The sequence below is a fragment of the Carassius carassius genome, chromosome 22 (genome assembly GCF_963082965.1).
Source record: "Carassius carassius chromosome 22, fCarCar2.1, whole genome shotgun sequence".
Classification (NCBI taxonomy): Eukaryota; Metazoa; Chordata; class Actinopteri; order Cypriniformes; family Cyprinidae; genus Carassius; species Carassius carassius.
The window spans coordinates 11,427,850-11,455,792 of NC_081776.1; the positions used below are offsets into that span (position 1 = coordinate 11,427,850).

The 27,943-nt window shown below is 36.7% G+C and overlaps 1 protein-coding gene across 9 annotated transcripts in view; it reads right to left on the reverse strand.

Moving 5' to 3' along the window:
• Positions 1-25,150, reverse strand: part of LOC132098951 (myosin-binding protein C, slow-type-like) — a 29,982-nt gene extending 4,832 nt beyond the window's left edge. For 2 of the 9 annotated variants that reach the window (XM_059505263.1, XM_059505267.1), the window contains exons 1-29: positions 25,030-25,126; positions 21,777-22,028; positions 20,599-20,646; positions 19,968-20,018; positions 19,315-19,356; positions 18,730-18,771; positions 16,898-17,008; positions 16,632-16,780; positions 16,420-16,537; positions 14,426-14,477; positions 13,484-13,540; positions 11,407-11,570; positions 10,523-10,655; positions 8,330-8,454; positions 8,078-8,183; positions 7,807-7,973; positions 7,482-7,647; positions 7,038-7,144; positions 6,817-6,953; positions 6,573-6,732; positions 6,389-6,493; positions 6,032-6,220; positions 4,638-4,772; positions 4,376-4,543; positions 4,150-4,238; positions 3,861-4,053; positions 3,173-3,312; positions 2,800-2,959; positions 394-653 (exon numbers count right to left, since the gene is read on the reverse strand). In XM_059505263.1, the coding sequence (XP_059361246.1) occupies positions 394-653; positions 2,800-2,959; positions 3,173-3,312; positions 3,861-4,053; positions 4,150-4,238; positions 4,376-4,543; positions 4,638-4,772; positions 6,032-6,220; positions 6,389-6,493; positions 6,573-6,732; positions 6,817-6,953; positions 7,038-7,144; positions 7,482-7,647; positions 7,807-7,973; positions 8,078-8,183; positions 8,330-8,454; positions 10,523-10,655; positions 11,407-11,570; positions 13,484-13,540; positions 14,426-14,477; positions 16,420-16,537; positions 16,632-16,780; positions 16,898-17,008; positions 18,730-18,771; positions 19,315-19,356; positions 19,968-20,018; positions 20,599-20,646; positions 21,777-22,028; positions 25,030-25,111 (3,708 nt within the window). In that variant the 5' untranslated portion in view covers positions 25,112-25,126. Of the gene's footprint in view, positions 1-393; positions 654-2,799; positions 2,960-3,172; positions 3,313-3,860; positions 4,054-4,149; positions 4,239-4,375; positions 4,544-4,637; positions 4,773-6,031; positions 6,221-6,388; positions 6,494-6,572; positions 6,733-6,816; positions 6,954-7,037; positions 7,145-7,481; positions 7,648-7,806; positions 7,974-8,077; positions 8,184-8,329; positions 8,455-10,522; positions 10,656-11,406; positions 11,571-13,483; positions 13,541-14,425; positions 14,478-16,419; positions 16,538-16,631; positions 16,781-16,897; positions 17,009-18,729; positions 18,772-19,314; positions 19,357-19,967; positions 20,019-20,598; positions 20,647-21,776; positions 22,029-25,029 lie in introns of all 9 variants that reach the window. The other 7 variants (XM_059505268.1, XM_059505270.1, XM_059505272.1 and 4 more) reach the window with 7 other exon arrangements.
• Between the last annotated feature and the right edge of the window lie 2,793 nt (positions 25,151-27,943).

Genomic DNA, 27,943 nt, shown 5'->3' on the forward strand with positions numbered 1-27,943 from the left:
CAAAAAACAAAACAAAAAAAACATTAATAATAAGAACTAAGTACTGAGTTTTTTTTCACAGGAATATCTACATCTTACATTATTCAAACAGAAAACTAAAAACTTAAATTATAATATTTCTCAATAGGTAGTGTAGATCATGTGAAGCATCCATATATTGTGTTTAATACTGGTCCTCAACTGGCATTTTTGGTCTCTGCTTTTGCTCTGCATTTTTGTGCTTTATCAGGTGATGAGGTGTAAACAGGGCCATGTCTTGTGATCTAAATTGAAGTGTGCTTTAATAATGGTTGAAATATGTAAAACATGCAACATGGACTTACCTGTCAGAGCAGGAGCCAGAAAAAAACATGTGGCAAAAGAAGACATTTGAGTGTCCTGTACAGCACTTACCCGAGGATTGGCACGCACGCTGCAGTTCAGGGTGGCGTTGTACCCAGCGATGGCAAAGGTGTTGATAAGCGGCTGAGTGAAAGCGGGCGGTTCGGTGAAGTCACGGTCATTATACTCTGGGATTTTCAGTTGCATGCCTGATTGAGAGTGAGAGGAAGAGCGAGAGGAAGAGGAGGAGGAGGAGGAGGAAGAGTGAGAGGGGAAGGGAAAGAGGGACTTTGCATGATACGAGCCGAGAGCTGTATCATGGGGGAATTTCCCTTATGTGATGAGGAAGAGACAATATTTATCATCAGCACTGGCAAAGCGTGACACACACAGTCTGTTAAAGATATAATCTGCACTTGGTTATTGTCACTCCTGTAATTTTGGCTAATAAACAAATCTTTGTGTTTGTAGCATACAGCATAGGGAGAGTATATGTAGACATATCAGGGAGAATTATCAAGCTACTATGCTATTATGAAGCTACTACAAATTGCAGATCATACCTTTAACATTCCAGTAAAGCCTTTAAAGCTCCTTTGAGTCGAAACTCAGACTTTACACCAGGGGTGCGCAATCCTGCTCAAACCCCAAACCTTGATTAGCCTTGATTACTTCATATGCTAAACTCTGCAGGAACATGTCCCACTTTCAATCAAGTACATAAGAGTAGAGTTCATGTTTCCCAACCAGTGTTACTTTAGCATTATTTATAAACTATTATAGTTTTTATTAATATTTTGAATTTTTTATTTCAGTTTAGTTTTTATAATTTATTACATTTTATTTTAATTCTGCTTCATTTCAATCAAATTCTTTTTATATAGTTTTAGTTCTATTTAATAATAACAAAACTGGTACCAAATCATAGTATGTTAAAACCGTTCCAACATGTCTGTTGGATTCTGAACTGTGCATTTGTGCAAAAATAGCCAATATTCTCCACCACACTTTGCACAAGTTTTACAAAACAATGTGAGGAATTTTTATGTTAGGTGAGGATTTAAGGCTGTGAATTTAACTGCTTTCATACAAGTGGTATGCAGCAAGAGGGCCTGTGATATCAAGATCACCAGTTCACCATCACCAGCAACATACATACATTTAGTGTGAATTATATCAGACTGGGACAAAGCATTCATCTCAAGTAGCAGGACTGAACAACCCTTCTTTACACCATGTCCAAGGACAAGCATTTCAATTAAAATCCTGACTAAATATATAAAGACACACCAAGCAGGATGCTGATTAGTAAATTATATTAATACATCAGCCCTCAGGAAAAAATTATATAAATTCCCCTGCAATTTCTCAGATAATAATAATATTAATAAAAATGCAGTTCCACATCAGCCAGGCTTAAATAACTACTAAAAAGCAATTTTTTTAGGATTAAGAATGTTAATTAAAACTGCTCAAAGCACCACTAGAAGGATTGTTTTAATTTCCATTATTTCATTTTGCAGACAGTTTTATCCAAATTAACTTAAAGGGATTGTTCACCCGAAAATGGAAATTCTGTCGTTAATTACTCGCCCTCATGTCATTCCAAACCCATAAGACCTTCGTTCATCTTCGGAACACAAATTAAGGTATTTGTGATGAAATCTGAGAGCTTTCTGACCCTGCATAGAGAGCAACGCTACTGAAATGTTCAATGCCCAGACATTTACGATGGCAATGAACAGAGATAAATGTTCAACGTCAGAACGCCGGCTCCTGCGTGAGCAGCACCTCGAACATGCGTCGTAGTACTCTCATGAACACGTGTCGATGACTGACACAGAAGAGAACAAATTGTTGAATAAATGTTCTTTTTGTTTTCTTTGCGAACAAAAAAATAATCGTATAGTTTCGTAACATTACGCTTGAACCACTGATGTCACATTGACTATTTTAACGATGTCCTTGCTATCTTTCTGAGCCTTGAATGTGTCAGTTACGTTGCTGTCTATGCACGGTCAGAAAGCTCTTGGATTTCATCAAAATATCTTAATTTGTGTTCCAAAGATGATCAAAGGTCTTACAGATTTGAAACGACATGAGGGTGAGTAATTAATTACAGAAATTTCATTTTTGGGTGGTTTATTTTATTTTACTGTGGTTTGTTTTGTTTGTTTTGACATTGTGAACACCAAACCAGCTACAGCAATGCAGAAACACTCCCTTCAGTAGTCCCGCCCCTTAAATTACACCATTGGTCGAGGTTGGAAGACCGCAAGGTTTCTGATTGGCTTAAATGCACAGACTCTATTTTGCTGTTTACCTCACTGTCATGGCGCAATTCTCAAGACATCCGGACATTTTTTAAGGGGTATTCCATTTAACAAAACAAACAAACAAAAAAACCTTACTGCACCATTGAAAAGAATTTAGACAAGCTGTTAATTTACTGAGGAGTAGAGTGGAGCAGAGCCTTACCTTCTTTCATGATCAGAGCACTGTTTTTAGTGACGGTGGCACTTTCACTTAAGCCCACCATGTTCTCGGAGTAAATCCTGAAGTAATACTCGTTACCCACCACCAGATCTGAGACTGTGAAGCATGTACGATGGTAGTGCTCTATACATGTGTACCACTCCTGTGTGACACACACACACACACACACACGTTTTTTATCCCCTTAAAACTTAAAATATTATTATTATTATTTTTACAAAAATATGTCTATACTGTATAAACCATATAGGAAAGAAACAAATCACTAATAAAATAAAAATGATATATGTTTGAAATCAGTTTTAAATATGAGCATCATAAAAGTACAGTGAAGAGACAAAAGTTTTCTTCAGACCATTGTCTTTTTATCTGCTTTCTGGATGGTGTAGCCTATTATGGGTGCATTGCCGTTGTCTTTGGGTGGGTTCCAATCCAGTGCTACATTATTTCCCCAGACTTCTTCGATCTTCACTGCCTGTGGTGGGCCTGGAAGATCTGGGAAAGACAGCAAAAGAAAATGTTCAACGGTTCTTCGATGGAGAACATGGAGGGCTTAGCTCTGCATCATATATTTCTCTGAACTATATTGTAAATGTCATATATTTTTTTATTAATAATGTGTATTTTAGCATTATTAGCAATAAAGCACAATACATTTAACATATAGCAATATTCAGTGTTGGTATAAAACTAAAACTTAAAAAATAGTTTCATGATTGAAATATTATATAATTATTAATATTTATATAAATATGATATGGTAAAACTAAACTTGAAACAAAAATGGAAATTCGAAATTGCAAATTGACAATTAACTTAAAATATGTTAAATTTGAAGTATTAAAATGACTAAAACTTAAATAAAAACAGTTAAGAAAACAAAACTATTAAAATTGACAAAAGCACATAAAAAATTACTAAAGCTTATTTAAAAAAATTTAAATAAAAAAATGTAAATATAAAAAATCAAAAGCTTATTCAAAACATTAAGAAATACTATATTATATAAATTATATGTATTATTAGCATTTTTCTTAACTAACCAACTATCTGGATGTCCAGCGTGGCCGTGTCGATATGATTTTCCACTTGTACGCTCAGTTCATATTTCCCAGAGTGCTTGCGCTCAGCCTTGCGGATGAACATGATGCTGTCACAATCTGAGTTGCGAATGCTGACCGTTTTGTCAATCGCCTGACCCTCTTTCAACCAGTTGACTTTTGGCCTCGGTTTACCCTAAAAAGACAAAAAACATTTAGAAGTTCTCTTTTGGGACCAAATGGAGAGGAATTCGTTAAGCTTGGGGTTTGTTATCATGATCTCTTGGCTCACCACGAATGGCACGACGAGGTTGACGACTTCGCCAACCTTTCTAATATATGTCTGCTTCAAGTGTCGAGGTATGCGAATCTTAGGAGGCTCTGACAAAGAAACAAGAGATAAATTACTATACCCAGAACTGGCTTAAAATATCTTTATATCCCTAAATTATAATGAATCTAATTTCTATTTGCTGTTAGTCTGAATTAACTAGTAAAATATGGCAGTAGGCTCTCACCGATAACCTCTTTGACCAGTATGGAGTGTTGGGTTGTGCGTGGTGGACTGGCCCCAGCAGCATTTATGGCCTTGACACGCACTAAGATCTTGGCCTCCACTGGCAGACCGGTTATAGTGTACCTTGTTTTTTCCACCAGCTCTTTATTAGCAAGTATCCATTCGTCAGCTGTAAAATAAAACCCAAAAGCACAAAATAGCATGAACACCCACCAGTGGAGAACCACTTATGCAAAGCACGCAGTATATGCTTTTAGTCTTACTTCCTTCAAGGCAGTATTCAACTTGGTAGCCATCAAGTCCAGCAGCACCGATGGTGTCTGGGGGTCTCCACTTCATGGTCACTGTGGTATCTGTGACGTCATCCACCACCAGCACTGTTGGTTCACTGGTCACAGCTATTGAATGTATTTATTGAAAGTAGTAAGTAATGTTGCTGAATGTTTAGTTATATTTTAAGTTTGTTTACTAAGTATAAAACATAATTTGTAATTTGTTGTAAAAATATTTTATTGATGCATCCTTATAATTTTCTGTTTTTATTTTTCTCTGATTACTTTGGATAAATGTTGTAATAAATCTATTCTTTGCATAATTTGTTCTAAAATCTCTGAATGTGTTAAGCTAATATTCTTGCAATTTTTTCTTTAACTGCAATATATATTGATCACATTCAGCCTGGGATGCCTATATTTCTTCTCTATTTATTTTTGATTATGTAATAACTTGTGTTATTATATATATATTAGTCATATTGAATGTTTACATCCAATATTTTCCGATAATTTGTTCCAAATCCATAAAAATAAATATATAGTTCAATGTACTTTTTTTTTTTTTTTTTTTTGGTAACCATTCCTTTAACTCATAAAATGATGGACACACATGTGTACCCCGAAACACAAACAAATGTAAGAGAGGATCTCTCATATCTCACTGGTATGTCGTGAATTTCACAAGGGTTTCTCATTAGACTCTTCTGTTCTCATGCAACTCTTCATGTCTAAGCTGTGACTGAAGCAGAGACTGTGTCTGATCTCATAACATAATAATCCACAGATGATTTGGCAGCCATTATAAAGTCATACTCGGTGTCTTCTAAATCTTAGGTCTGCCCTGTGGAGGTCATAGACCGAATGTTTTGGATGCTGGTGTAAGCACAGCTACACCTGTTGCTATTGGTGACAACTCTTGAGTTGAAAAAAAAAGGAAAGAAAAATGAAAATGCAAGCATCAAAACAATGCCTTACCGTATTGCACCGCAACTGCTCCCCCTTATCACAACCCCCCCCCCCCCCACTCCCCCTTAATGTCGCCTGTTGCATTGAAACCCGTCTCTGCAGTGTCTTATACTCACTTAATTGGATATGCTTAAGTGATCATTCTGTGTGTTATGTTACATTATAGAGACAGTACTCATTGCATAACTAATTTGATGAGGCACAAAATCCCATTGTGGCATTGTGAGAGGGTGTGTCATAGAGGGAAGCTATGTGCCATATAGTTAGCTGGAGTCCGGGGACTACAAACCAAGTTCCCGAACCTGTGGCTTGATCTCGTCCTGGACTTGATTTGTGAATCAGCCCACAATTTGGTGATACCTACCTCTCACGATGCCACACTATTGATAACACAGATGGGCCACTCGTGTACTCACCCAGGGGAATGAAAGGTTTGGAGGGCTCACTGGGTTTGGAGACACCGATGGCATTAACCGCAAAGATTCGCACCTCGTATGGCACACCTTCAATCATCTTTTTGGGCTCAAAGGTGGTCTCTTTGCAAAGGTCGAAGTTCAGCCTCATCCACCGAGAGCTCTGTTTCTTCTTTCGCTCAATGAAGTATCCTGTGATATATCAACAGAAGCATGAATTAACTTGTAACGGTAGTGTAATGAGATCGCAGTGAAATGTCACAGCATTTTTTCAATGTGTCATTTGAAATAAAATCCTAAAGTTAACAAGCTTCCAAAATATCAATATGATGCTGTTTTTAAGCACAGTAGTTGATTTACCAAGGATGGGGGAACCACCATCATAGCGTGGCGGCTCCCATGTCATAGTGCACCAATCTCCACCCACATCAGTAACCAGAGGAGCCTCAGGGGGATCTGGGACATCTAGATAAAAACAAAATAGGATGCAATTTACAATGCCATCACCCAAACAAACATGTTCCCTTGGAGAGAGATGCCTTACCTACAACTTTGATTTTTACACTAGCTGTGTCCTCTCCAGCTTCGTTCTGAAGGATGATCTTGTAGTTTCCGGTATCTTCTCTTTCTGCGCTATCAATAGTGAGGCAGGTGTGGTCTGGAAATGTCTCTGCACGCATCCGACTTCCTGAATCAAGGATGACCTGAAAAAAAAAGCTCAGTGAGATCAGTTCAATCCAGGTGTTTCTGGTTATTTTTTTCATATTTTCATACTCCGCTCTACTCACCCGTTCTCCCTTCATCCACACAACTCTGGGTGCTGGTTCTCCACTAATAGGGATCTCCAGCCGGAGTTTGTTTCCAGCCACAATGGTCACTGTGTTATCCTGGGCGTTCAGTGCCTCTAAATGCACCCTGGGTGGATCTGGAAAGTTGATCCAAATGGCATTCTTTCAGAGAGTTTAGTAGCATAAATTATGATAAGTTCACTTTTGGATTGTTGCTGTACCTATGATGTGCACTTTGGCAGACAGCGTCTGCGTGTATCCCTCAGGAACAAAGGTATAATCACCGGCATCATGAATAGTGGTGCTCTCAATTTCAAGGTTATGATTCCTGTAAGTTGAAAAGAAGGAACAACCACAGAATAAAAAAAAATATATATACTTTAATTGCGTCTTTTTATCTATCAATTTTTCTCACATTTCTGAGTTGTGAGATATAAACACGGAATTCTGAGAAGAAAAGTCTGAATTATATTCGTATAATTTTATTGAGATATAAACTCACAATTGCCAAAGAAAAAAAGTCCGAATTGTGAGAGAAATTTTAATTTAACAACGAAACGAACATTTGAATTTTATATATGTATGTTTATGTGCAGTATGCTGTATGAGTCAATGAACAGATGTGATTGGGATTGGTTTAATACTGAATGAGTAAGTTGGCATACTTGGCTCGGTGCATAATGCTGATGTGTTCACTAGGCTGGACCAGCTGGCCGTTCTTGTACCAGCGGCCCGGGATGTTTCCAGGGTAAATCTCACAGTTTAATTTAAGAGGTTGCCCCAACAACACTGTCGCACTCTGTAGATCCATTAAAATCTTCAAAGGCTTCACTGGATAATCAAGCAAGGTAACAGGGAACAAAAGAAAAAGACAAAAATGAATAAATAGCAGAGAAAGGAGTGAAACAAAGATGTTTTTGTTTTTGATTCAGATAGCTTTAGAATGTTCCTAAAGGGAACTATCACTCTCTAAAAACAATATTATCTTACATTCAACTTGAACGTGAGCTTCAGTGGTGCCCCCAGTGGCCATCAGGGAGTAGGTGCCAGTGTCATCCTTTGTGGCATCGTCAATGATCAGCCAGTGTTTGGTCCCCTCGGATTTCACGCGGTACCGTGAACGCACCCCTGTGGGGACCTCCACTCCATTCTTCATCCTGTACCAGACAGTCAGCAAAGAGATGAAGCTTTTTTGTCATTATGCTTTGCGTATCAAACACAAAATTGGGTATTAAACACCTAAAATCTCCATTAAACAAACCATCTAACTTTGGCTCCTTCCTCAGACACCTCACACTCCAGTTCAATTCTCTCGTTCACTGTGGTTTTTACAGGCTCCAGCTTTTTCACTATGTTCACAGGCAGTTCTACATAAGAGGACCAAAGGAGACCGAGAGTGCATGATCAAATCATTGGCAGGCAGTGTTCAGGAAAGTGGTTATAAAACAATGAGTGTTTATCCGTTCTGTCACTTTTTTAAGGTTGAAATCATTGGCTGGTAAGGGAGACGCACCTTTCACAAACAGTTCAGTGGTGCACTTCTCTTCTCCTGCGGTGACTGAGTAGGCAGCATCATCGTTTATCTGACAGTTGTTGATAACCATTATCCGTTGAGTGCCTTTGTGCTCAAAGATATACCTGCACAGTCAATTCAATAGTTAATGAAAGTTAAGGCCATTTTTACTTTACATCTTTAATTTAACATTAGTTGGATTCATTCATTCATTCATTCAGTCTTGATTGATTGATTATGTCTTATTTATTCATTCATTTATTGGTTTATTTATTCTGTATTTATTGATTGCTTCTTTTATTTATTCCTGTTTTTATTCGGTCTTTCATTTATTGACTTCTTTATTAATTAATTCATTCATTCTTACAAGTCTTTTATTTATTGATTGCTTTAATGCATTCCTTTAGTCATTCATTCTTTCTTCATTTAATTCAATCAGTCATTCCTTTGTTTATTGATTTATTAATTCCTTTGTTTATTGATTTATTAATTCATTAATTTATTCTGTCTTTTACTTGTACTTTCATTCAGTCTTATTTAATGATTGCTTTATGGAATTAATTTCTTCATTCATTCTTATTCTTTTTAGGAAAATTAGGAAATAATTTATATTGTACAGAAGTTAATTCTGGTGCTTTAATCTGATTGTAATTTGATCATAAATACACAAAATAACTTAATAATGATAAGTTGTGTGTGCTGATATCAGTAACATACTTGATTGTGTGATTGCTGAATTACTTATAGTTTTGTTATTGCCATTCCATTCAACATACGTAATATACAACATTGGGTAACACTTTATTTTAAGGTGTCCTTGTTACATGTACTTACTATTATAATAACAATAAATTATGCTTAATTACATGCAAGTTACCCTAAGCCTAATCCTAAACCTAACCATATAGTAAGTACTTTTAGTTCATTAATATTTCTCAGTACTTAAATGTATAATTACACTGTAACAAGGACACCTTAAAATAAAGTGTAACCCAACATGGCACTGAAAGCCTCAGAACAGATGTATACAGCAGAAATGAGGTCACTCCTTTGGTTTAGATATACAAGACTGTCCCGAGGACTGGCTGACTTACTTCCTATTACTTTATGGTGAACAGAGGAGCCAGAACAGCCGGTGCAGAGAATGGAGAAGGTGGAAGTGGAGGGAATGGCAGACAGGTGGAATCACCATTGCATAACAGACAGAAAGGATAGATAGACATCATGCCTAGATCAAACAGGACTGGAAGAGCTATTAGTGCTACAGTTACTGTTTATAGACAGAGGGGGAGAGAGAAAGAGAATATCTGAAAGAAGAGAAAGAGAGAGTCCTCCAAACAGCAGGGAATACTGGGATAGACATCATTGAAGATAAGCAACCAGAAAGCTGCACCGATCACCCAAATGGCTTTAATTTAGTTGCTCCGTACAACCACGAGAAGTAGGTTAAAATAAGTTGTCTGCATTTTCAAAAAAAAAAAAAAAACTATTATTATAAAAACTATACACTTGTGCTCATTTACTTCTTGCAGCATTTGTAAAATGTTTAGTATAAAAAAAATAAGAGAGATAAAATCTTACAAATAAGATAATAGAAATTTTGTTTTACTTTTTTTTTTAGCACATAAACCTTACAAAACATTACTTTGTTATGAAAAATATAAAAACATAAAATGTATTATAATAATGAAATATGACAAAAAAATATGTGTGCACCATTACCATAACATTTTTCATCATATCATTAGAGATCAATATATGCATTTAATGTACACATATCAGGCAGCTTTTGCAACTCTATTAAAGTCCTGTGAAGGTGGAGGTGCCTTTTTCTTGTACAGTTTGCTGTTGTTAATTACTCATCGTACACTACATTTAAAACTTCAAATGTAGCTCAAGAGTTTCACATTGGCCTTCAATCACATAACATCCTTTAAACATTTCTGGACGTTATTAAGGCACAGAGTAATGCTTAAAGAACGTTGCGTGTTTGCCGGGTATGAAATGCTGATGGTTCACTTGTGTGTGTTTCATGTGTTTGCTGCAAACAGAGTCATTTCGGTGTCCTTTGTGACCAGCAAGCCAAAGAACACAATAAATGAAGGGTTTAAGCAGCTTGGTGTTTATGGAAGGTTTCACATGAGCGTGTTCCTGAATGTATAAAAAAGCATGTAAGAATAGGAGGTGACGTACTTTGGAGTAGGGCGGATCTCTTGTCCATTCTTGTACCATTTTAACTCCACAGTCGGGTCAGCAAGATCCACGATTAACCGGATCTTTCCACCTTTGTCCACCTGATAAGCAGGTTCCAGTCTCTTGGAAAATGCTGCAGTGGAAATTTAAAGTAATAGTATGCCAAAATTAAAAAATAAAATAAATAAATAAATAAATACAAATGTAAATAAAAAATTACTGATAATGTACTCACCCTCAGGAATAGATTTGGAGAAATTTAGCATTACATCACTTGCTCACAGATGGACACTTTGCACTGAATGGGTGCCATCAGAATCATTTTTAACTCCATAACATTGCTCTAGTGAAAAAGTTTGAAGAAATTGCTCAGAGAAAAATATGCAGAGATCAAGCAGCGTTTACAACTGAAAACAGCCAAAAACGGCTCATAACAAATATGTTGGTAAATGTGATGTGAGAGGTATTCGTATTTTTGTAAACGGTGCTTAATCTGTGCATATTTTTCTCCAGATTCAGAATGAGTTAAGGTTAAAATGCCATGATGTTTCGTACAAGTGCACAGCTTTTCACAAGATGTTAACGGATGGACTGGCATCATGTAGATTATTTTGATTTTTCTATCAGGTGTGTGGACTCTCATTCTGACGGCACCCATTCTCTGCAGAAGATCCACTGGTGAGCATGTGACATAATGCTGAATTTCTCCAAATCTGTTCTGATTAAGAAGAAAACTAATCTACAGCTTGGATTGGCCGAGAGTGATTTTCAGCAAATTTGCAGATGAAAACAGTGTTTCAACTAAAGAATTTGACATTGCATGTGAACTGAATACTGCACATTTATGAGGCAAAGTAAACATCCATTAGAGTTTAAATTAGCACCTTCACTCTTTTTCTCCTCTTTCTTGGTTTTCTTCAGTCTTTTCAGCAGGCCTCTGAGATCGGTGATGCCATACGTAAAAGCGATCTTCTCATATTCATCAGGTCGGGCATTTTTCAAAATCTCCCACACATCAACCTCAGGAACTTCCTCTTGTTTGTGCTCCCTGACGTCACAGAGCAGTAAGACAGTAAGAGGTCAGAGGTCATGGCTAGGGCTCTTCACCATGTGTTGAGGAACCAGATCGCTGTGAAGGGATGCTCATAGGCTTTAATATGAGAATGATGGATGTTCCACTATTATCCTACTTATTTCTAGTTCCTCAAGACATGTCACACAAAGAGATGGGCTGGAAAACCTACCTATGATATTGGTAACCTGTTACAGGGAGAGGTGCCTCACTAGTTTTTAGCTACACAGTGGTTCACATGATCAAGGAAGGGATGGTACAGTGTTTATGACTGGAGACAAGAATTTAGTGAGGAGCTAAAATACTATGATTGGAAAAGATAAGGTCAGTAAAAGGGGGAGAACATTGTGTTATCATGTGGTTAACACATGTTCGGGCTCATGATGGATCTACAGACTAAAATCATTTACTAAAAGAGAAGTGTGACATTTGTTACAGTGTATTATGATGTCATTCATATTAGGATGATTTATAACTTGGGCTGTCAATGTAAAATGTATTTAGTACAGGTCTCAACGTGTGTTTTTAAAGGTTTTGACTGTTTATATATATAGTTATAAATTAATCAACATATAATTTAATTAATTTTAATATATTTTGGTTTATTATTATCATATTAATTATCATTGAATTTTTCATTGATCAACAACCTTAATTATAATTCTTAATTCATTAATAGTAATCTGTTGACTCTGTCTTGTAGCTTAAACTTTACCCATCTCTTTGCAGGAGTCCTATCTAAACACATCCAACGATTTAGTTGGTTTCTTTTATATTAGGGTTAGAAGTCAGGGTTAATTATTAGGAGTGAATATTGTTATGCATGATCACAGTCGTTAAAAGTGATCGGGGTGTGAGATGGTTAAATTAGTCATCATCAATTTTTGTCATTCAGCCCTCTTCTTACCCAGACATTTCCCTGAATGTCCAGAGGTAACATTATTATTTTCATGTTTTAATGTGCGTTTCAAATCTGTAGTTGTTCAGGCAAGTATTAAGAACACTGAAAGTTTGCAGTTGCAGTTGTGTGTCTTGTTTCTCGAGTATAAATCAAGATTACATTAACAAAAGTAGCGATAACACTATTTCACAGCTTCATGTAGAAGTGTTCCATCAACAACTCGTAAATGAGTGGAAAATGTTCCCTTTCCATCAGGTTCTGAATTTGAAAGGGTTGTTTCCATCATTTCGGAGCATTGCTGAATCTTTTATGAATGCTGTCTTTAAATAAAGTGTTACCGGACTACAGTAGGCCAACACTCTTGCTTCTACAGTTCCTTTTCAGGTCATGCTCGGGAAGCTAAAGGATTATATTACTTACCAGTGATAACGTCTAATCATTTAATTACCTACGATACTAACCTGCCTTGTCTGAAAGCGTAGGGAAGAAAAAAAAAGAGACAAGCCAGCATAATTTTCTAACTTTTTTCTCAATTATGCAGGGGTTTAGCTTCTGTTATTTAGCTAACAACAGAAAACTAAAACAAAACCTCATGAAAATGCTACTAGAAGCAAAACTCAAAAAATAAGGATGTGTAAATGAAGATACTGTGTGTGAATCCAGTATTTCCTTCATGTTGGCAACAAAATTCACTTGTTGATTCAGTCTTATTTATATGCCAAAATTTATATTAATAATAATAATGATAACTGCACATAAATATTGTTTTCAACATTACAGGATGGCTAAATATTTTAAGGGAAGAGTAGTTGCCTTGTTGCAATAACATAAAGAAAGCATTTATTTTAAGAGTGCAAAAAGATACTGTTGGATATTAACAACAGTGTTAAATAAAGTCTAAAAAGAAGACACCCCTGTCAGGGCTTAAAAAAAAGGACAAAAATAAGGAAGAATTGGTCCCATTTGGGGAACAGACTGGAGTTCTCACCTATGTTTGAGAAGCCCACTAAAGTCAAGCTCGCCTGCATCGTCTTGTCCATCAGTGCTGTTGTTCACAAGAGATTAATGGAAACTGAATCAGAAGAGTCACAAACATCAGAATAAAACAATGCTAAAAGAACAACGCAAGAGCCTGCAATCTCTGCATCCAAATGAATGTAGAATTGAGGTGTACACAAAAACCTTTCGCGTGGAAGCCGCGTGCAAAAGCACTGGCGTTGGGCGAACTGATTTGTGCACAAGCTACCAAGAGTGATCCTAGTGGTCTCATGACTGATTCTCCCAGAAGTATTTTGGGAGAACAGTATGAGCTTGGATGGTTTGCGTTGCTTTCTGACACATTGTTGGGGTGGAAATTCCCCGTGCAAGCATTGGCCTTTGAACAGTTCAACACATTGGTTTGGTCAACGGGTTGATTTGATGGTAAATATTTTTGACCAAGTGGTTAACTGAGAACTTTCTGGTCATCCAGTCCTTCAGCAAACCATGTTTATGTGCATCGGTTTGTTGAGGATTACTGGAACAGAAGTCCTGTTTGAATTCATTAAACATTCACAGAGAGAGGCTTTTAAATGCAACATTTATGCTGGAAGTTAATATTTTAAGATATTCTAAGTCAAGTGCGATTTACTTTTAATGCTGAATAATATAGTTACATATAATTTATATATTGCTGATATAAATAAATTATATATCATGATATAATTGATACATTTCTCCTAAAAAAAATAAAAAAAAACCCTGCTTGATAATACCCAGAATTTAGAAATGATCTAACAGAATTACTGTAACGTTATAATTGTATTATTATTGTTTTCTTTTTGATTTCATTACTAAAAACATGGTTTTATTTTTTCTGCCATTTTCTTCTGAACATTGCTGTACATTTCTCTTCATAAAAATAATTTTCAGGAGGATGTTCCCCCTTTACCTTCTTTTGAAAGCTGAGCGGATATCAATGTTTAGAGAACCCTCTGGGATTTCTGGAGGGAAAAAACAGCAGAAATAGAAATAGAGAGAAAATGAAATACAGTAAATGGATCAAATGTACACTACCATTCAATAGTTTGAGTTCAGTAAGATTTTTTTTATTTTATGTTTTTGTCTCTTATGCTCACCAAGACTGCATGCATTTGATTAAAAATAAAGTAAATCACTAATGTTGTGACTTATTATTACAAATAACTGTATGAATATTTTTTTCAAAATGTAATTTATTCATGTGATGCAAAGCTTTTTTCAGCATCATTACTTCAGTCTTCAGTGACACATGATCTGTCAGAAATTGTTCTAATATGCTGATTTGCTGCTCAAGAAACGTCTTCTGAAATATTTTGTAACTTTATAATACAACCCGAATTCTGGAAAAGTTGGGACGTTTTTTAAATTTTAATAAAATGAAAACTAAAAGACTTTCAAATCACATGAGCCAATATTTTATTCACAATAGAACATAGATAACATAGCAAATGTTTAAACTGAGAAAGTTTACAATTTTATGCACAAAATGAGCTCATTTCAATTTTGATTTCTGCTACAGGTCTCAAAATAGTTGGGACGGGGCATGTTTACCATGGTGTAGCATCTCCTTTTCTTTTCAAAACCGTTTGAAGACGTCTGGGCATTGAGGCTATGAGTTGCTGGAGTTTTGCTGTTGGAATTTGGTCCCATTCTTGCCTTATATAGATTTTCAGCTGCTGAAGAGTTCGTGGTCGTCTTTGACGTATTTTTCGTTTATTGATGCGCCAAATGTTCTCTATAGGTGAAAGATCTGGACTGCAGGCAGGCCAGGTTAGCACCCGTACTCTTCTACGACGAAGCCATGCTGTTGTTATAGCTGCAGTATGTGGTTTTGCATTGTCCTGCTGAAATAAACAAGGCGAGGGAGATGCTGGCTTTCGAACTGAACGCTGATAACATGCTGGAAGTTCTCCCTCCTCTTTAGCCTGGAGGACACGGCGTCCGTGATTTCCAACAAGAATGTCAAATTTGGAATCGTCTGACCATAAAACACTATTCCACTTTGAAATAGTCCATTTTAAATGAGCCTTGGCCCACAGGACACGACGGCGCTTCTGGACCATGTTCACAAATGGCTTCCTTTTTGCATGATAGAGCTTTAGTTGGCATCTGCTGATGGCACGGCGGATTGTGTTTACCGACAGTGGTTTCTGAAAGTATTCCTGGGCCCATTTAGTAATGTCATTGACACAATCATGCCGATGAGTGATGCAGTGTCGTCTGAGAGCCCGAAGACCACGGGCATCCAATAAAGGTCTCCGGCCTTGTCCCTTACGCACAGAGATTTCTCCAGTTTCTTTTGATGATGTTATGCACTGTAGATGATGAGATTTGCAAAGCCTTTGCAATTTGACGTTGAGGAACATTGTTTTTAAAGTTTTCCACAATTTTTTTACACAGTCTTTCACAGATTGGAGAGCCTCTGCCCATCTTTACTTCTGAGAGACTCTGCTTCTCTAAGACAAAGCTTTTATAGCTAATCATGTTACAGACCTGATATCAATGAACTTAATTAATCACTAGATGTTCTCCCAGCTGAATCTTTTCAAAACTGCTTGCTTTTTTAGCCATTTGTTGCCCCCGTGCCAACTTTTTTGAGACCTGTAGCAGGCATTAAATTTTAAATGAGCTAATTAAGTGGATAAAAGTGTAAAATTTCTCAGTTTAAACATTTGCTACGTTATCTATGTTCTATTGTGAATAAAATATTGGCTCATGTGATTTGAAATTCCTTTAGTTCTCATTTTATTAAAATTTAAAAAACGTCCCAACTTTTCCGGAATTCGGGTTGTATGAAGTTTTAACTGTCACGTTTGATCAGTGTAAATGAAAACCATACTGACCGCAGACTTTTGAATAGTAGTATTGGTGTTGGTGTTTGTCGTGTTGAATCAGAAAACAAACCTTTGACCTCCAAGTCAAAAGAGCAGCTATCAAATTTGTCTTTGTAGGTGACCTCACATCTGTAATTCCCTGCATAGTTCTCCTTTGCCTTAATAATGTGCATCTCAAAGGTGTGAATCTACAGCAAAGGGAAAATCAATGCCTAATATTGCTAGAAGAATAGGAAAGTTGTGAAAATGCTTCTTTACAATACATTGTTTGAGTGGGATCACCTTGGTAAAGCGATCAAATGATTCTTTAAGCTGCAGATGCTTCCCCGTCTTGCTAGCCAGATCCATCCACTTTCCTTTGAACCACTTTATGGTTGGTTTACGAAGCAAGTCTTTGGCCTCCACCTTAGCAATGAAGGTGATGTCTCCACCTGACGAACAACATTATAATAAATGCTTGAGGTTTTGAAATATTGCGAGATCTTAAAGGTGTGAATAAGAGCCTAAACAAAATGAACAAAAAACATTATAAAGCTGCGATTACTAACCTACATTGATGGATCCACTTTGTGGCCGTTCAATCAACAGAGTCGAGAGTGGCGGAGTCTCAGTTTGTTTGTCGGTCTCGTCTGAAGGATGTCCGTCCCCCAGAGACCACACTGACCAATTAGGAGAAAGAACACACTTGCTGCACTCGTACAATTTTGTTATCTTTATAATAACTTTAATTTTTATTACCATATTATATATTACTTAATAGATACAGTGGGTATAGAAAAGACCCCCCCCCCCCCCCAAATAAAAAAAATCACATTTTGTTGCTTTGCAGGCTGAAATGAAGATGGACACAGTTTTTGTTTTATCCAACTGTATTTGCTCAGTGCAACTTATAAAATCCAAGTGATTGTTTATAACTTATAACATCCACAGACTTCCAAATGTTATCAGCTGTTCTCATTTTGATTAGCTCAGCATGAAAATAGCTTTCATGGAGCATTTTTAAAGTCTTTGGTAGAACAACTGAAGCAAACAATCAACTATATGTGGCAAGGCACTGTCAAGAGATAAAGGTGTGGACAGGCACAAGTCAGGAGATGGATGCCAAAAAACTTCTAAGCTTTTATCAATGGCTAGAAACACAGTGAAGTCTGTTAATAATAAGCGAAAGCTATTTGGTACAACACAGACCTTCCCTTGATAAGGACGTCTCTGCAGACTGGATGAAAGAAACTGATCACAGAGGCGACCAAGAGGCCTACAGCAACTCTGAAACAGTTGCAAGATTGTATCACGAAGAGTGGTCATTGTGTGCATGTGACAACAATATCACATATTCTCCACAAATGTGCAAAAAAAGCATAGATATAATATCCTATCATTTGTGTGTCTCTCTGCAGTAGGGAATGGGAAAATACTGTCTGATTCTTGAGTAAAATCTGCTGCCCTCGGCCAGAAAGTTGTCATTGGGAAGAAGGTTTACCTTCCAACATGACATTGACCCAAAGCACACAGCAAAATTGAGCACACAGTGATTAAAGGACACAAAAGGTGAATCTTTCCCTTGCATGTTGTTGCACTAAGTACAGCTGAATAAAACAAAAACTGTGTCCGTCTTAATTTCAGGCTGCAAAGCAACAAATGTGATTATTTTAAAGAGGGTGATTATTTTCCTTAATTATACTAGTTAGAGCACATTACAATATGAATATATCTAAATGTATACTTACATATAATAATATGCATAAAACTGAATGAAAGCTATTGCAGAATGTTTAAGTCCATATATCTTCCCTTCAATCAATTGCCTTAACTGACACACACACACACACACACACACACACACACACACACACACACACACACACACACACACACACACACACACGAGTACTCAACAAACACACTGTGACACATTGTCATCACATATTGCTGCCACAAAGCAACATGGAAAGCATAAAGACACTGAACAATGACCTTTAAGTGGGAAAAGAGAGAATCATTTAACATATGTATAAATACATTGATTATCAAAATCATTTCGGAAAATATTCAAGTTGCTCGATGAGATTTCACTGATGATTTTAGTCAATGATGAGATTAAACCTTTTCTAAATTAAATATAAACTGTGCCATTCATTTTCCCATGGAGTGTGAAAAGGCAGATGATCTCCAAAACCCCTTAAGTTTCTTTCAACATGGGGTTTGGGATAATTACACCACTCTGGCCAAATGTACCCATGTGCCAGTTCCATTTGGCTGTTAATTGTGGGAAAATTAGGCACTATAGAAAGCGTTTTATGACTAGAGATAGTCCTACTGCAGCCTGTGTTTCTGGCTTCTAGGGATCAGTTAAAGCATCTACTGTAGTCACCAGAGTTACCTGAGTCTTTCCTCCCGCTGGTTGACTCAGGGTCGCTATCATCTAAATAGAGACAGAGAGAAATTTACAGCATATTATAAGAAATATTACTGTAAAGTCCGTTGCGGCCAGCACACTGTAACACACAATGGCACATATAAAACATGAATTGTTAATGGCACTCTATTTAGGGAAATGTGACATGATGGTTGCATCATTCCATACATGTTCAATTGTCTTTCCAGGAAACATTGTGCTTGATTGTGCTCAGAATATTAGTATATTCTGTTACCCTAGTTTTGAATTACTTAAAAAATATCAAGGATGTTTTTCTTTTAAATTAATTAAATATGATAAATGTTATAATATTCTAACTATTATAATGTTATAGCAATGCCAATGTCATAAAATTTTATAGTGACATAAAAAATAGAATGAGCAGAATTGTATTGAAAAGTGTTACACTGAAACTAAATGTAAATATAAAGGGCAAGGCTCTACTGTAAATAACCTTATTAAACCTGAACCTGTTTGGTCAAATTAATGTTCACATATAATCTCTGGGTAGAAAGTAATAGGGGGCATTAATTAGTAAAAGAATCTTACTAGTATGGTCAATAGAAAGTTTCTTGGGAGTGCTGCCATCCTCTGTGAAAGAAAGCAAAATATTGTTTATTATGAGTATCCGATTTTTGCCAAGTGGAGGGATGTTTATCAGCCTAAAAATGTAATGATGAAAAGTTCAATTTAATAAAACATGGCATATTTTGATTAATTTTATTCTCTTTCCTTTTTATTTCATTTTCCCCTTAATTTTACATTTTATTTTAATACATGTAAAACATCATTAGAACATTGAATTAAATGCAAAAGCATGAATTATGCGTTTCTGTACAAGCATTATGTGTATAAATACTGCTACACATCAGATGTCTTCTGCATCTCTTCCTTTATATTTATATATATATATGATTATATATTATATAAAGGGTCCAAATGCTTGTAGGAATCCGGCAAAAATCGCAAACCTTAAGTGTATGTGTTTTTGCACATATGTTCCTTTGCAAGTTTCAACTTGAGCTGTAAATATACCTTTTTAATTCAAACTTTAGCTGGGTTTATTTATAAGTTCTTATACCTTCTGAAGTATTTGCTTTATTTGGAATTTCGAACGCTCACCTGACATTTTTTTAGAACAAGAGCATTAGTAAAGAGTGTAAAGAGTGATTTGATGCGGATGGGTCATCATGGTTACCAACCTGCTGGAGGTGGAGGTGATGGGGTGCTGGCGGTGACATCACCATCTTTATCTGAAATAAAGGTGTGATTGACACATACACCAACCTGTCACTGAACTCCATTTCCAGCTGTAGACCAAACTCAGCATGCATGCATGAAATTTAAATTCAAGAACATGAACCCACTTACAAGTAAAATATGGAATGCTGGGAATGATGTTTGCGTGGACAAGCATGACAGTGACTTTGATGTGGCTGTGTATACGTGAGTGAGGATGAAGTGCGATAAGAGTGTGTTTTGCAAGACAGAAGCGATATGTGTACAACCACATGCTTATCTGATGGCCCTCCTGGCTGTGAAGCAACACACATGTTGATGAAAGGAAGTGTGAGGTTATATTTTGGCTTGCCGGTGAAACCCATGAGCATTATTTTGCGATGCACAGAGAAATGCTATACTTCAGTTATCGCAGTAGATTAATTTTGTTGCTATATGAACATATTCAGCAACTTTATGCGGCCTGAATGTCTATACTCGAATACTTGACAAAGCCACATTATTAAAGCTTCAGAGAAAACACATATACATACATCTCCACACAAAACACACACTAACTTATATACTTCTCTATCCTCCTTTGTCATACAATACCTTTTTTAGGGGTAGCTATTGTCTCAGCAGACTTCTTCATTGAAGGTGCTGATCAGTATAAATTAAAATGTTAGTGGACACACAAATACAAATAGACTACTTATAAACTAGATTACAATATCTTAGTCAACTTTTCTTACTCTTTTGGACTTGCTCCGGGATTTACATCACACACATGCATGCTAGAGGTCAAATATCTCACAGGCACTGTCAGTACAGAGCTTTAAAGACTACAACATTTGCATCATAAAGTTGTAAAAAGAAAAGAAGAATTTCCTTTGAAGGACTTTCCTGTACAGGTTAAAGTGAAAGAAACCTTTGAGTCTTTGGATGGTAGTGAGAGAAACACCGGGGTCAAAACATGCGGTGCCGTTAAAACATTACAGATCTAGATCAGATCAAGAATATTATATGATTAGACAAGTTAGACAAGTTGAACATATCTGAAGGGTTCAACAAAACGAAATATGATTGTTACTGATGCTGGTTATTGATGCTTCTGTTGATATCAGCTTTGTCGGCTCCACATGTACTTGACCCAAACTTGCAGGTGTTGGGGAGAAAATAACTAAGCAGTCTTACTTTAGTACATATTTTAGTACTCAAGTACTTTATATTTTACTTAAAAAGGTTAATATGGAGAATAAAATTTTTTGGGAAGTCATGGCCTAGTGGTTAGAGAGTTTGACTCCTAACCCTAGGGTTGTGGGTTCGAATCTCAGGCCGGCAATTCCATAACTTAGGTGCCCTTGAGCAAGGCACCGAACCCCCAACTGCTCCCCGGGCACTGCAGCATTAATGGCTACCCACTGCTCCAGGTGTGTGTTCACGGTGTGTGTGTGTGTGTGTGTTCACTGCTGTGTGTGTGCACTTTGGATGGGTTAAATGCAGAGCACGAATTCTGAGTATGGGTCACCACACTTGGCCGAATGTCACGTCACTCACTAAGGTCACATGAGATGAATACCACTCATCTCAATAGCCTCAAAAAGCTGAGTGCGGCTTGAAATACTGCAGTTTTTTTTGTTTTAAATCAGTGTTTTTATGTTGTTGTTGTTCATTAGTTCAATGTAATGTCCTTTAACTTATCTCTGGCTTGTAGCTTTGCAAGCTAGTTTTAAAGTCGCTTCCCCAACACTGACAAGTTGTTATTGGGTTTTACTCTTAGCAATACTCACCGGGAACTTTTGAAGTGCCAGGCTGCTCTTCTTTTACCTCAGTCACCTCGACACGCTTCTCAGCCTGTGTTGGCTCTGGTTCATTGTGCCCGTTTTCTACAGGCTTTGGGTTCGTGACCTCACCCTCTACTGGCTCAGTCACCACAATTACAGGTTGTGGCTGAGGGGCCTTGGCAGCAGGTATGGGCATTGCTGCCTCTGGTTCTGTGATTTTCACTCTGGCATCTGTGTCTTTGGATGCCACTTTAGCCTCTGTACAGCAAACACAGCCAGGCTAGAGCAGCAAGACTTCAGGGAGCCATCTTCAACCCAGATGCTTACACATGCACACACTCACATAGATGTAGAGTGACTAATGGTCAAAGTGCATTACAAAAATGTGCCAAATTTGGATGTGTGGTTTGATATACATACTTATTTAGAATGAATCTTCTGGACTTCTCGTCACTGTACATCTATGAAACTGTAAATCCCAAAAGAAGCAAAGTACAGCAGGCTGTGCAAGCATCTACTTGTGCAGTATTAAAAATTATATGAATTATTCTCATGCACAAAATGTCTAAAAATGTTTAAGTATATGTTTAATATAAAATAAAATAATATATAAATAATAATGTATTATAATAATATAAAATAATATATAAATAATAATGTATTATAATAATATAAAAGAAAATAATATATAAATAATATTTATTAATCTGCATTGTATTCAATGACAAGTAAATTCTCATGCATCAATTACAAATGGATTACATATAGTGTAAATTTATTTTAAAATATGTACGTTAATGATAAAAATTATAATATAATTTTAAATATCCATATATTTGTGCACAACAACTACAGTAAATAATGAGAATTAATTATTCTCCTTCTCGTATTTTAAGTATAGTGTATATATATTTAAAATACATACTTTAATAATAAAAATATAATTTAATATATAAATACAATTAATTGAAATGTTTAAAACATCCATATATTTCAACAGAACAGCTATAATTCTCTTGCACAAAAGTTTTATATACAACCCGAATTCCGGAAAAGTTGGGACGTTTTTTAAATTTTAATAAAATGAAAACTAAAGGAATTTCAAATCACATGAGCCAATATTTTATTCACAATAGAACATAGATAACATAGCAAATGTTTAAACTGAGAAATTTTACACTTTTATCCACTTAATTAGCTCATTTAAAATTTAATGCCTGCTACAGGTCTCAAAAAAGTTGGCACGGGGGCAACAAATGGCTAAAAAAGCAAGCAGTTTTGAAAAGATTCAGCTGGGAGAACATCTAGTGATTAATTAAGTTCATTGATATCAGGTCTGTAACATGATTAGCTATAAAAGCTTTGTCTTAGAGAAGCAGAGTCTCTCAGAAGTAAAGATGGGCAGAGGCTCTCCAATCTGTGAAAGACTGCGTAAAAAAATTGTGGAAAACTTTAAAAACAATGTTCCTCAACGTCAAATTGCAAAGGCTTTGCAAATCTCATCATCTACAGTGCATAACATCATCAAAAGATTCAGAGAAACTGGAGAAATCTCTGTGCGTAAGGGACAAGGCCGGAGACCTTTATTGGATGCCCGTGGTCTTCGGGCTCTCAGACGACACTGCATCACTCATCGGCATGATTGTGTCAATGACATTACTAAATGGGCCCAGGAATACTTTCAGAAACCACTGTCGGTAAACACAATCCGCCGTGCCATCAGCAGATGCCAACTAAAGCTCTATCATGCAAAAAGGAAGCCATATGTAAACATGGTCCAGAAGCGCCGTCGTGTCCTGTGGGCCAAGGCTCATTTAAAATGGACTATTTCAAAGTGGAATAGTGTTTTATGGTCAGACGAGTCAAAATTTGACATTCTTGTTGGAAATCACGGACGCCGTGTCCTCCGGGCTAAAGAGGAGGGAGAACTTCCAGCATGTTATCAGCGTTCAGTTCAAAAGCCAGCATCTCTGATGGTATGGGGGTGCATAAGTGCATACGGTATGGGCAGCTTGCATGTTTTGGAAGGCTCTGTGAATGCTGAAAGGTATATAAAGGTTTTAGAGCAACATATGCTTCCCTCCAAACAACGTCTATTTCAGGGAAGGCCTTGTTTATTTCAGCAGGAAAATGCAAAACCACATACTGCAGCTATAACAACAGCATGGCTTCGTCGTAGAAGAGTCCGGGTGCTAACCTGGCCTGCCTGCAGTCCAGATCTTTCACCTATAGAGAACATTTGGCGCATCATTAAACGAAAAATACGTCAAAGACGACCACGAACTCTTCAGCAGCTGGAAATCTATATAAGGCAAGAATGGGACCAAATTCCAACAGCAAAACTCCAGCAACTCATAGCCTCAATGCCCAGACGTCTTCAAACTGTTTTGAAAAAAAAAGGAGATGCTACACCATGGTAAACATGCCCCGTCCCAACTATTTTGAGACCTGTAGCAGAAATCAAAATTGAAATGAGCTCATTTTGTGCATAAAATTGTAAACTTTCTCAGTTTAAACAATTGCTATGTTATCTATGTTCTATTGTGAATAAAATATTGGCTCATGTGATTTGAAAGTCTTTTAGTTTTCATTTTATAAAAATTTAAAAAACGTCCCAACTTTTCCGGAATTCGGGTTGTACATGTTAATTGAATGTGTATTTTTATCTCAAATATGCTTTATATTAAAATATATAATTATAAATAAAAATATAATATTAATGTTATGTTATACATTTAAATGTTTTGTACATATATTTGTACATAAGCACTATCAGTTTTAATTTTGCATTTCTACGACTTTATTTTGAAAGCACAATAAACAGTTGATGACTTCACAGATGTCTTTCTGTGGTTGACTTTTGCTTCTTTTCATATACTATACCTTTTCATCGACCCTCTCCATATGCATATGTGCATTTGCACAAACAAAATCTAAAATCCTGCCATCCATAAACTAGTATAGGCATTAGTACAGATGCAGGTGTGGGGCATTCATTTGTGTCAGTGTGAACCCTTAAAAAGCCCACAGTGTGTGTGTACTGTGGTTTGTACAATTGTAGGTTCTGTGCTGATTAACCTGAACTGCTGTGGTCACAAAGTGAGAATTTGGGGGAAATCACAGTGGAACAAACACAAACACTCTCACACGTGTGAGGTAAGAGTGCCATGGGTTAAACTGAGATGTGAATGAAACCCAAAGGAAGTGGAACAAAAGAGAGTGTGTGTGGGGGGATGGGGTTACATATTTGAACACCTACCTTTCGGTGTCACCACAACCGAATTCTCAGATGGGGCGTCACCAGAGTCTGGGGCAACTTTCTCTGAGTATGTGACAGACATAGCGGAAGAATGCAAGTGCCTCTTTCAAAGCATGAAGTGTCAGCAACACACAGACACACACACACATATGCTAAAGGACAGGAGACAATACAATATACTCACTCACAGACACTTATATACAGCCTACATTTATATACAGATATAAAAAATGTTATCACATGCACTCACACACACACAGTGGTCCTCATCCATAAAACACAATCAAAAGAAACTTCTGCTTGTCTTTCATAAAAGAAGTCCACTATCAGGACAGAAGTGGTGATACCCTTGTGATAGGAAATCATAGCCAAAAAGCTCTGCAAAGCCAGAAGCTCTACAAGCCAAAAATCATTCTAGAACCTCTAATGAGAAGTTATCAGCACATTGGTAACACAGGCCTTAAATGTCCTCTGAATTAACAACTCGTGATCATTTGGCTGATATCTGAAATAACAGCGATACTCATCTGGTGAGTGCTGCACATTTGTGCTGCAGTGGTCTTCATGTTTGCACACACCGCTTATGGCCTTATTGAATGCTTTGTTGCTTAAAGCAAAAATTGTGTCACACAAAACATCAACGTCAGTACTTCGAGCATCACACATACACTCAATCACAGAACTCAATCAGCCGGTGGTTCATATGTATCAGCTCAGTTTATTATATCGCTCTCTCGTCGCAAACTGAACTTTAATTTCACTGTCATAACATTACTACTTTAACAGCTTGCATCCCTTTGCAGACACGAGTTTTGAGAATCAAAACTACTAAACAGAATCATAAATGCCTTTTAATAACCTAAGTATTAATTAAATGGTAAGTATAAATGCGGGGTCACACATCATTTGCCAAAAAAATCCACTCATTTCGATATTTGATCTGGAATTTCTCTAGAGGGCGAAAGATTTCTCCATGCAGATTTGGCAGCGGGTTCAAGCTGTTTACATGGGTTTACCTTGTTGAATAACTGAAAACTGCTTGGTTTGACCATAACCTCTCTTTAAACCGTGCTTCATACATCGCTATACTATTTACAGTATTGACATTACTTACGATAAAGTCACTACGTTCCCTTGACAATATACCACTTCACTTGTTAATTGATGCCATATTGTGACTCAAAGCTACTAGCAAACAAGGTTTTCTTAAGAAATTCAGCACTCACCTTCAGGTTTTCCATCATCTGTCAGGAAAAAAGAAAACAGCTCCATGAGGTTTCCTTCTTTTTTACTAGGCTTTAATATATATATAAATATTTGGACACTTGATGTCTAAATGTCTAAATGACATTTGAAAGCAAAGGCTGTGCTGTCTTTATAATAAATGCCATTTGGTTTTATATTTTGTTATTTTAACTCTGGATAATTTTTTGGGGCCACTCTATTTGTAGTTTGTATGCAGAACTCAGAGGGGAGCTTTGGCTGTCTTTAAAGCATTTAGTTTTAAACTGGGTGTCAGTATGCAGTGTTGTGTTAGTTGCAGTGCTTATGTCTAGACGAATAGCAAACAGTTTAAAGAGGCACATGTTGACACAGCGTTACAGTAAACCCGGCAGAGCATGATGAAAGTGCTCTTGCAAACACTGGTAAGGTTATTAGGGGAGTTAAACAAAAGCCTAACAAGATCAATGAACACACACATTCCTCGGTATGACTGTTCTTAAATAAACCAACTGTTGTATTCATAGATTATAATAGCATGGACACATGACTGGCACCTGGCTTTTTTCAGAGCGGACAAAGCTGAAAATGAACTTTTATGAACTTTTAAATGAACTTTTAAAATATATTAAAAAAGAAAATTGTATTTTGAATCAAATAAATACAGCTTTTGTGAGCATAAGAGATTTCTTTTAAAAACATTACAAAATCTTACCAAAGCTAAACTTTTGAAAGGTGATGTATCTCTGAGAAAATCCCAGTAATCTCACTCAGATCTCAACTTTGTCTCAAACTGTGTTTGGAAATCTGCACTTAAAGTCAGACGACATTACATTATCAACTCAAACTCAACTTTAACTCTCATCGCATACTTCAGAGACCAAATTATCTGATCTCTACACAATCATTATTGTCGTTTTGTCTGTATACCTGATTTTTTTTTTCTCTTTATACTTTCTAGGGAGGTTTAGGAGAAACATATGTGACCATAATGAACTTGGACCATTACTAAAAGCTCCATTAGGTTTCCTGACCTCTTAAAAAGCAACCTATGAGCAACAAAACCATCCTCTACTTTACATGATGTTAATGTCAGAAGCTTTGTCTCGGATGCCGCTTCTGTTGCCTTGGCACGGGCTGCTGTGAATTCTGTGAGGATGCCAGTCTAGGCTGATCATGGCACAAATGGATCTCTGTGAAGCGTTCCGAGCTCGACCGCTTCATTCCTGCCCCCTGCTGTCAGGAGCGCATGTGAGGAGGGCCAGTGCGAACACCTGTGCGCTTCTCCTTGTTTAGCCTCTTGATATTTTTGACATCTCTCAGCTTTCAGCTCTCCCGTCTCTGTCAGTCCATTTCTCCTTCACTGGGTGTTTTCTACAGTTCACTGTCACTCAGTATAGCCTCTGTTTCGTGTGTTCTGTAGCTTCATCATGTCTTGTGTTGTGTTGTTGTGATCATCATATGGAGTGTGAAACGTCTCAAAAGTCTTGCCAAAATATTTTATAAAAATAATTTAAAAATCAAATGTGAAATTGCTTGAGTTCATGAGACTTGGGACACAATTATATGGCACCTTCAGCAATGTAAAAAAAAAAAAAATTATTATTAAAATTATAACACTATAATGATAACATAAGTAATATTATTAACAATTATTATTTCCCCCATAGGCACTATATAAATATAACAATAA